At 38.0% G+C, this 10,383-nt stretch overlaps 1 protein-coding gene across 4 annotated transcripts; it reads right to left on the minus strand.

The window, feature by feature from the left end:
• Window positions 1–1,017: 1,017 nt before the first annotated feature.
• On the minus strand, window positions 1,018–9,894 carry LOC115783783 (uncharacterized). Of its 4 annotated transcripts, XM_030734782.1 has the most exons (8): window positions 9,099–9,392; window positions 8,885–8,918; window positions 7,452–7,528; window positions 6,193–6,298; window positions 5,101–6,084; window positions 4,268–4,420; window positions 3,386–3,478; window positions 1,018–2,104 (listed from the first exon to the last, which is right to left on the minus strand). In XM_030734782.1, the coding sequence occupies exons 5-8, from the start codon at window positions 6,082–6,084 to the stop codon at window positions 1,784–1,786; spliced, it is 1,551 nt and encodes a 516-aa protein (XP_030590642.1). In that variant the 5' UTR covers window positions 6,193–6,298; window positions 7,452–7,528; window positions 8,885–8,918; window positions 9,099–9,392; the 3' UTR covers window positions 1,018–1,783. The 4 variants fall into 4 exon arrangements, with proteins under 4 accessions (XP_030590642.1, XP_030590639.1, XP_030590641.1 ...); XM_030734779.1 differs by lacking the exons at window positions 6,193–6,298; window positions 9,099–9,392 and adding an exon at window positions 9,735–9,894; XM_030734781.1 differs by lacking the exons at window positions 6,193–6,298; window positions 9,099–9,392 and adding an exon at window positions 9,414–9,713.
• Window positions 9,895–10,383: the final 489 nt, after the last annotated feature.

Here is a 10,383-nt window from a genome sequence, read left to right on the forward strand (position 1 = left end):
CACTTAAACTTGACATACCATTTAGAACTGATACTGTAACATCATCTAGTCCATCCATGATTTTCTTGTGTCTTCCTTTTAATTGCGCCTTTATCTGCGGGCATGAAAAAAAGATGACATTGAGCCAAGGCTCAAAAAGTCATGCTCAAAAATGTCAGACCATTCAAACAGTACAACACCTTATGGACTTTTCAAATGCAACATAATTATTTTCTTTCTGTACACAGCGGACCCGGAGTGATTGACAGGAGCCTCAACTAGTGCAGAAACTAAACTATCAGCGTTTTCCTCCACAGCCTGCATAGGTCCCTCAGCTAAGACATGCATACCTGCCTCTGATCTGCATCTGCTGTTCCTACACTCTTAACCCAAATTAGTTGAGTTTACTAGAAAATCGCGTGGAAACTCGTTGCCTTAAACCATTCTAGTTTTTACACAAAGATGAAACTAAATATGTTTAGTAGTCTTTACTAAAATTGATTACCTCATATAAATTTCTTCCCATTTATGTGAGCTAATCAATTTTAGTAAATACTACTAAACATGTTTGATACATTGTACTAAGGTTCTAAGTTAACACAACTAAACATGTTTAGTAGTCTTAACTAAAATTGATTACCTCATATAAATTTCTTCCTATTTATGTGAGCTAATCAATTTTAGTAAATACTACTGAACATGTTTGATACATTGCACTAAGGTTCTAAGTTAACACAACTAAACATGTTTAGTTTCATCTTTGTGTAAAAACTAGAATGGTTTAAGGCAACGAGTTTCCACGCGATTTTCTAGTAAACTCAACTAATTTGGATTAAGAGTGAAAATTACTTTTAAGCTAAACTGTAAAGCAAATAAGCAATTTAACATTTAAAGCTATTTATATTTTGTTAATATAATTAATAACATTTCCTCTTACCCTCTTCCTATTACCCTTTTTATGTTCAAGTTGTATTGAATGTAACACTAAATTGTAAAGAGAATAAATCAAATACATTTCAACATTCCAATATTTTATTTTTTGCAGAATACTTACGCAAAAGACAATTTTAACTGTAGTTTGTCATGTTTTTCAGAAGTATAAAAAAGTATCAAAACAGTAGCCATTCAAAAAAAAGTTTGCCATACAAAAGGCAAGTAAAAATAGGCATATGTGCTTGAACTCAATTCTAACATGTTTAGAGAAGGAATACAAATGCAGCAGCATTCAACAAAAATATTTGCATCCTTTTGAAAAAACTGGACACCTTAAAATAGGACACAATCTCCAACTTGGAAAATGAACAGATCAACTATGTTTAAGGGAAGATTTTGCATGTTTTATGTAAATGTACAGTCTGTGTTGTTAGTAAATGTAATCAACTGAAGCAATAAATTCCTGTGCTGCTATTGACTGAAAAAACCTGTAAAATAAGCAGTAATGTTGCTGTTGAGGAAGAATTACATTATTTTGAATTTACTGCTTCAAATGACTACATTTACCATCAACACAAACTGGACGTTTACATGAAAAGTGCTGAATTTTCCTTTAACTGTATCAACTAAATATTACTATGGAGCCCTGAGCATACACTTCTAAATCCTGTTTTTTAGAGTACAAGTGGCTGGACACTGATGTCTCTTATAACACTGTAAGCTGAACATTACAAACTTTCTTAAGAAATAAAAGTTGTGGCAGTACTGCTGCACTGAACTGCATTAGATAAGAGCAACTTTATCAACTCCATCTGCATTGAGTATATTTTCAACCCCCTGACTGTTCACTGACAACACACAAGACATTTCGTTACATCGCAAGCTGGTTTTTCAATGTTTGTAACTTTGGTTTTAGTTCAACGTGGCCCAGCTCAAGAAATACCTGTTGGATGAACTGGAACGTGAACTTCATAGAAATGGGGTAACTGAGATGCATTGCATATGCAAGTCCAAAGAGAAGACACATAGCTTTTGGCAGGTCTTGAATGTTGTCCATCACCACTTCTCCCTCAATGACAATTTTTAGTGAGGCTGGACTGAGATGCAGGGAGGATGAGGGCACAGCACCTTCAGGTTCAACAAGGAGGATCCCAATGTCAATGTTGCGGAAAGAGTCATCATCATCTGAGTCCTTTATAAATGACAAGAGCACAACAGTGATATTTCAGTGACATCAATAATTGATAAAAAAAAATAACTTCCACAATCAAATTGAAATTTCTGTCATATCTGTTTTATCATGCTATGCAGCCCTAGTTTCCTAGTGTAAATGTTGAATGAGTTGGAGCTCCACAAAAGAACATCTATCCAGCATCTTCATGTGCTAGTGCTAAGTGGAACAATACCTTATCCTTTGAATTATTTAAAACTATGCTCACAAGTTTTCTTCAATCACTGGAACTGCCATCTGTTTTCCCACGCCTGTCTGTCTATGCCCAAATCCTGACATGAACCCAACACAGCATAGCATAAGATATAAATTAAGATATATATATAAAAAAAAAAAAAAAAAAACTATCCCTTTAAAGTGGGTTGCATGAGGTGCTTACAGATGGTCAGCATACTTACCTACAGTAGATGGTGGTCAGCCTTTCCCCACTTTGGAGAAGCAGCAGGTGGATCAGTGTAGGTAGATAAGCAATGTACTGCTGCAACTTGTATTTTTAGATAAGTCAAAAAATTTATATCAGTTTTAGTGGACGCATACTATTTTCAGCATCTCAAACTGCTGTCCAACGGACCTATCTGACTAGAAAATTAAGTTACAGCACTCTCTTCATGCCAACCAAATGCCATAGGAAAAATTAGTAATTTTACCTCACAGAACACAAGAGTTGTTAGTCTAGCATGTCCTTGATCCTTAAATGTGTGCTACTGTGTGATTTTAGTGAATCCAAACCAATCAAATAATAACACAATCGAACAGACTGAGGCAGCAGTAGAAGAGCCGTTCCTCTGTTCAGCAAAGTAAACAGATTTTGTCTATGAAGTTTGGCAGGAGAAATCTATATACAACTTATATAAAAGTAATTTTATGTCAGAAGTCTGACTGACAGTAAGGTAATGCAGTGAAAATATTCTGTGTATAGTGTACATTTCACTGATCTAGATTTTTTAGGTGGCTAAAATAATGTTGTTATAAACACTGATCACAGCAGTATATTGCTTAGTTTCCTACACCAGTACCTCTGCTGCTTCTCCAAACCGGGGCCGTGTCAAATGGCACTTAATTCAAGTAATACACTGACTTTGGATAAATAGGTCATACAACACAGCTGCAAAACATTATTGCAAAGTAAATATTAAAGAATTTAAAGTATTTCAAAGACCCATGAGAACCGTGTATAAGAGTGAAAATTCAAGATTGAGTTGTTATTGTTCCTTTAGGTAGTCTTTAAGTAAAATTACTTACAAAGGCTGGTTTGTAGAAGTCTGTGGGGTTGTCACCAAGGATAACAGGAAGTCCTCTGAGCACCAGTGTTCGAATATCAGTTGGCTCTGCAGTCTTTTGGGCAGTAAAATGACAAAAATAAGCAAGTAACTAAGCACAATTGATTGTATCAAAAAATATAAAGTCCCCACATCTTCTTAAGCATCGTTATTACGAATGTACAATATATCGGCATTAACATCGGTATCAGCCAATATTAGTCATTTGTTAACATGTGAGTATTGGTCCGATAAACAAAACTGGGCCAATATTAACAACCCATATCTATTTCCATCTTCTTGTCATTTGATTCCGGACGGGCAGGGGAGGAGGTTGGTCATGTGGTATTTGTTTGGTCATGTGACAGCAATGCAGCGCAAGATTGTGAGGAGTTCATCTGAAGCAGAGAATCAATGTCAGCTGTGGGATTGTTTTGTTTTTTCCAAGGTGTCGAAAGGGTAGTGAAATATATATATTGTATACATTATCAGTTATCTGCCATAACAGCAATATTAATATCGGGTATCGATATCATCCCACATTTTAATATCAGTGCATCCCTAATGGTAATCAAGGACTTTTGAAGGCACATTCCCTAAAATTTAAGAAATACATGGCTCATGGTTAATTAACCCACTGAGACAGTAACACCCTTAACACTGAGAAGAACTAGCAGGTTTTACTGAAGTTCTCTGAAAGTTTAAGTGAAGTTCAGAAACTCAGCCTTGTTTTTCCATCCCTAAATTCAAAATCTTTTAATCATTTCAACAATCTATGTGAAGCATGAAAATAAATACAGTTGGACTTAAAGCCAAGTCATTACATGAGCTGTTGCACACAATGCAAGTGATTAATAGGACCAACCTTTGTTTGTTGGGAAAGCTGTGTCAACATTTGGCCAATGTTCCCTCTCTTGGATCGAAAAATCTCGATAAGACGAGGACTGTGCCGATCAATGCTCTCATAGAATTCCTGTTTGAGATTCTTGCCAACAATCCTGTTGAACTCCATGCATACCTGCAAAATACAGAAAATGCTCCAATATTACATCTTTACAGCTAATAACTGAAGGTGGAAGCACCAGAGTGAGGACAGCAATAAAAATTGCACAGGTGTGGACATGGTCAGCTGTAAAACACAAAGCCCCCTTCAACTCACTCACTTAACACTTTAAATTTGGGGATATTTCAGTTATTCTAGTCAAACTTCTTTAACAAAAACTTTGTACCGCACACAACACAGGAGTTGCTTTTCTACTGCCCTGATTGTTTGTAGTATTGTGTTACTTTTGTGTAGCAGACCATTGCTACATATAAACAGACTATTAATATTTTGTGTCAAATTATATATTTTTGTTGGCAAGTAACCTTTTAATAAGCAGGATAGCGTACCGTGAATAGGGAATTAATAGATGATAAACCTCTTCAGAATAATCTGAAATCAGAGTTCTGCATCAGGGTGTTGATTTCACAATAACGACCAACTCAATATACAATATTCCTTACCAAAAAAAGATAAAGGCAGCTTTAAATAGCAACTACCATGTCCTGCATGGTAAAATTACTTTTTTTTTGCTGACAGTGGGAATGGCTAACAGATAAATATTTTTAGGTTTTATAAAGGCAGTTTCCTAAGAGAAACACAGACACATATTTAAAAAAAAAAGTTCTCATTATTTTATTCATGAATGAACTAACCTGATCTTCTGTGAAAAGAGCAGGCCAACGTTCCACCATCTCACATACGGCAGGTTCTGACTCCACCACCTCTTTTCTTCTCAATGCAAACGTCAGATCCATCTTCTCTTTTACAAGCTGTCCATTTGGTGTTCTCTTCTGCATTTCATTAACCAAGTCTTTGCGGGCACCCTCAAGGGCTACCTGATTAAATCCGTCTGGAAAGTTGGGTAAGAAGTTGATCTCGCCTTTCTTTGCCTTCTTGATGTTCTTGTTGGCTGGTTCTCCTTCAGTTGAATGCCCTCCTCGTTTCCCTGCATTTACTGCTACATCAAGGCACCCTGATCTTCTGCGCTTTGTTCTGTAATTAGCCATTTTAAATTTTAGACTATTTTTCCAGCCGCTACAGCGACTGGTTGAGCCTCGCTCCTGGAGAGAGGGGTGCTTGCTTATGAGGGCTTGTGCAACACTTTCGAACTGAGCATTATTTGGGTATGCTGTGTAACTATACATGCTCTCTGCCAATCTTTCAAGAATCTCATGTTTCAGCTCTTTTGTTACTTTCAGGTGCGTACCATCACGAAGAAACTGAAGATCTGCTTGCCTAAGTCTATATGCTACATCAACAGAAAAATCTGGGATATCAAAACAATCTGGCCACTGTTTCTGTCGCTCCTGCGAGGATGTAGAGAGGATCTCTGTATCTGCTACACTGGGTGTGCCACTCAAAATTTCTTCAGATGTTGAGACAGATACCAACTCAAGTAGAGGGATGACCTTGACTGTTGGTTTTTCAGGAAGATCTTCGATATCTGTCAGATTGCACACTTCATAATTGAATTCAGGATCTTGGTACTGGAGACTGAAGTTGAAATTAAGTCCCAGTGATTCTTTAAGCTTGCCTATCAAATCCTCCACTGTAGTAGGTCTTGTATTCAGAACAACCTTTCTTATATCTGTCTCTGTGAAAATTACTCTCAAGGTCATCTTCTGGTGTGCTGCCATCTTGGAAATAAAAAAAATAGCTTATTAGAAATATATACACAAAGACATAGATATTCAGTTTAACATATGGCTTATCAAAAAAGATACAAAATTACCAATTAGGCTTACATTTAGACTCTATCCAGAGCAATGCTAGTACTGACAACACTTGTGGTTTCTCAACACAGAATATAGCGAGTGAGTGTCACTGCTGAATTTTCTCCAAATCTGTATGCTGACAGAGGGAAAACATCATTCAGCTCTTTTAGTTCCACCACACACAAAGAGGGATTTGCGCTGCCACAGAGTTCAAATGATCTGAAATGTTCATGGTACCATGCCGTCATTGTATTGCACACAAACAAGATCTCTGTGTTTATTGCCACAATCTGCTTGATCTGTTTGAAATTTGGGAGGCCTGAACATGAACCGACAGAGAGTATCATATCAGCACAATATCTAATTCCATCTACAGAGACTGATGATGCAACCAGAACCTTTGTAAGCTGGGGTACTCTCTTGCAGAAAACTTGTTGGACATTCTCGGGGAAAGATGTGATCAGTGCTGTGGTAACTTTGTCCAGCTCAACTGAGGGCTTGAAAAACGAACTTGTGTCCAAACAGTAAGCCATCATTTTCTGATGCTTTACAGCCAGTGTAAGTGCCACATGTCTGAAGTTGTGTGCATTACGAATGACCCGCTTGAAGAATTTATGTTTTCCCTCGAAACGCATTGTCCAGACATCTGACAGTGGGCCAAATGCCTTAATCATCTCAGGATAATGCTCAATGAAGTGGTGTTTTGGACGCAATTTGAAATTTGGGAATGTAGTTTGCAACAGTTCTCTGTGTTCTGACACTTTGCAGTCAAAGAAATGTATAGACTCTTCAGTGTGCCTTGTTGCTACAGCCAATTCAACAATATCTTTAAGGAGCATCAGAACGTTCCAGGCATCGTCCCCTTCAGGCACTTTATGGCCAATGAGAAGTGGGAGCAACCTGATTAGAGCCCAGTTCTCATGGCCATTTCCACCTATGGTCCCTTTGGTAGAGAAGCCTTGGGCAATAGGCTGAGGCTGGTCAGTTTTGTCATGAAAAGCATATGCAAAAGATTTGATAGCATGGTTCAGTGTTTCTAATGTGAAATATTTCTTAGAAATCAGTTCTGAAATGCAGAGTGATAACTCAACAGGAACAACCCCTTCAAAAAGGTCGTGTAGGATGTCAGGGGGATAGCCACGAGCAACATGAAAGTGCTCCAGACTGTCAGTTAGTACACATCGTCCCTTTACACCATACTGTTTTGCCAAAGTGGGATCCTGCTGTACCTCCTGTACCTGTTTGTTGTGAATGTCTGCAGTTCGGGGTTCAAAAGAGCCCGAGCTTACCTCCTTGTCTTGGATCTCACTCCTCGTTGCCATGCAGAACCTGCAGAACTTGTCCACTCCAAAGCTCTCAAAGAATCCTGCAAAAGAATGAGCAGCCAAGTTATCAGCAGCCACATACAACACTGTGCCTTTGACACATGCTCCCAACTTCTCAACATATAGGCCATCTTGCTCCAAAGAAACCAGATCCTGGATCAGAGGATGAAGAAATTTAGCATAGCCATATTCTTTTACATCAGAGGCTTTACATAAAAGAGCAAGTTGAATGGACTGGAGTGTGGACCTATATTTTGATGGCACATTGGCAAGCACCCAATACACTGCACTCATTTTATGTTTCTTCTTAGATGTCCCTAATGGATTGGACACTTCAAAATCATCTGTGTAAAGTCCAACAGCGATTCTGAATTCCTCGCTGTTAAGGAGGCCATTTCCTTTACAGTACAAACCATCTCTGTATGTACTGTACTCATGTGGCACATGTTTTTGTACTGGAAGAGCTTTATCTAAAATGTCTGCCCTGTTCAACATTTTCTGTAACATGGCATTTATAGGAACATATACAGCACTAGATTTCTTTTCCCTGGCAATAAAGTACTCAACTGGCATAACCACATCAAAGTTTTTGTTTACATATGCTGCTCTCCTTTTAGAGGTTGATAAGGAGCCACCCTTGCCACAATACTTTAGTATGATATTGCTCTCTGAGGCAGCCCTGACTACCTGTTTCACAGTTGAATCATCTACATCTGTGTGTAGCTTCAAAATGTCCTTGACTGAATTGTGCAGCAGTGGTTGGGACAGTTCACTTAAATGTAGGAGCTGTTGTATAACTTCATCGATAGAACTTTGTGGAATGTGGAGGATGGTTTGCATCTTTAAAAAAAGAGCAGCTAGGTTGTGCTCCAACTGTTTCCCAAGATCATGATGCTCTTCATTGCTGGACTCTTCGCTGCCTTCTAAATCAACAGTGTTGTTTGGGGGCCCATGTTCCTCTTCTGCCACTTCATTGGTTTCACTACCAGACACTATTTCTGGTTTGAACATCTTCCAATTGCCTGTTCTGTGCTGTTTACTTCTGTGTGCATTGAATGTGGAGTACACAGTAGTATGAAAGTTACACCCATTATATGGACAGTGGACTCTGTGATTAACTTTTAAATGTGTACTCCGCAAGTGAGTGATAAAAACTGCCTCTGTGCAAGCAGCAGAAAAATCACAGGACTGACAGTGAAAGGTCAGTGTTTCACACAGTTGTGCATCTTGGTCTTTCTGGTGAATTTTGGATAAGTGGACCCTAAGTGCACTGATGGACTTAAATGTGCATAAACACTCTTGGTGTAAGCAAGGAAATGGTACAGTTCTGGTGTAGCTTCCATGTTTTAGCCTGTAATGTTTTAAGAGGTAACCCCTTTTCTCTGATGTAAACTCACAGTATTTGCACTTCCACTGCATCTTCACACGGACCTGTAAGAACAAAAAATAATAAAAATTTTAGCACACTTGTCCACAACCATGTCATCAGTGATCAAGGAAATATGGTACTTTGAAATACTGTCTCCCTTTGAAATTTCTGTTCTCAGCCTGAAAATTTTGTTTTCCCATTTCACATTAGAGTTAAAATATTGCCAAATGAGTTAGGCTTACCCTTCTGTCTGCAGACAATTGACAGGTTTAATAACGTTTCTAACTTGTTGTCAGTTCTGTATTTTAAGAGTCTGGAGATCAGAGGTGGAGAAGAAGAACTGGCGATAACCTCAGCTTCAGCTCTTTAGTCATACAAGATTTCAACCTTTGTGTCCGACCATTACATTTCAGTACATACGAAACCGTATAGAAAAAAAACGTGGACTAGGTTAACACAAGCACATGCTGTTACGAACGATGTGAAACGCTAAGCTAACGATAGCATTTAGCTGTCTTGACACTACTGGAGCGGCTTTTTCGATTAAAAAAAATTACCCTCAGAGACAGGATACACTCGGCTTAAACTTGGTGTAATAAAGGTTTATTTCAGCAAAGTACATCTCTCCTAAAGTAACTGTCCGTTATAAACTGAGACTCGTCAGTATGCTAACACTAAGCCAATGCTAACATTCGCGCTCGCCACTCCACTCGCGATATTTAACTTCGATTCCAAAACCCCTCACTTTACCAAAGTGTCGATAATGGTGGCGGTAGGCTGTAACTATAATTTTCAGTTATATCTGCACATGGAACTCAGCTATCTTTTAAGCAAAGAAATAGCTAGAATTATTTAAAATAGTTATTCTTCACACTTACCAGTCAGGAGTCGTTGAACTTGCCACGGTGCATGTTGCAGCAGGACTGAGTTTGAATATGCCCCGCCCCTTCACTTCAAAAACATAATATCTTTAGTAATCTCTGCTTAACAAGTTCATTACACTCTATATTTGTGTAGAAAAGTACAGTTAACTAATTTGATTTAGTAATGGGACAACATTTTTACCAAACACGAAAGAATAAGTAATGATTACTAAAACGTTTAATTACAATTAATATCTGGGTTAAGAGTGTACGTTCATTAGTACCAAGTCTGTCTGCATGTCCTGTTAATTACATCAAACATGTACATATTTTATGTGGAATTTTCCACATTTATGTGGAAAATTGTATTCAAACTTGTAACACTATTGGTTAGTCATGGTAAACAAAAAAAAAAAAAAATCGCATTGTAACGTGTAACCCCCCTCCAGATTTGGTAATGACCTGCAGCGCCTGTTTGAGCCCGCCAACAACAGCTCAAAAGTGATGTGAAGCAGTTAGGTATTTGTTTCTGGTCTTGCTTCTTAGACTGAACATTTTGTCCACTTTCTTCTGCTACATTTACATTTACATTTCTAATAGAGGTTTACGAACGTGTGTTGTAGAGATAGCAATACTTGATTCTGATTGAAGATTTTCATTAGGC

Source organism: Archocentrus centrarchus, chromosome 7 (assembly GCF_007364275.1).
Source record: "Archocentrus centrarchus isolate MPI-CPG fArcCen1 chromosome 7, fArcCen1, whole genome shotgun sequence".
NCBI lineage: Eukaryota > Metazoa > Chordata > Actinopteri > Cichliformes > Cichlidae > Archocentrus > Archocentrus centrarchus.

What these genes read in the sequence shown, in the direction of transcription:
- LOC115783783 (XM_030734779.1), bottom strand. Translation starts at nt 7,484, where the DNA reads ATGGCAACGAGGAGTGAGATCCAAGACAAGGAG. An exon ending in GTGAGATCCAAGACAAGGAG is followed by an intron (nt 6,085 to 7,451) that starts GTAAGCTCGGGC and finishes TTTATTTCCAAG; the next exon opens with ATGGCAGCACACCAGAAGAT. An exon ending in AGCTTTCCCAACAAACAAAG is followed by an intron (nt 3,479 to 4,267) that starts GTTGGTCCTATT and finishes ACTGCCCAAAAG; the next exon opens with ACTGCAGAGCCAACTGATAT.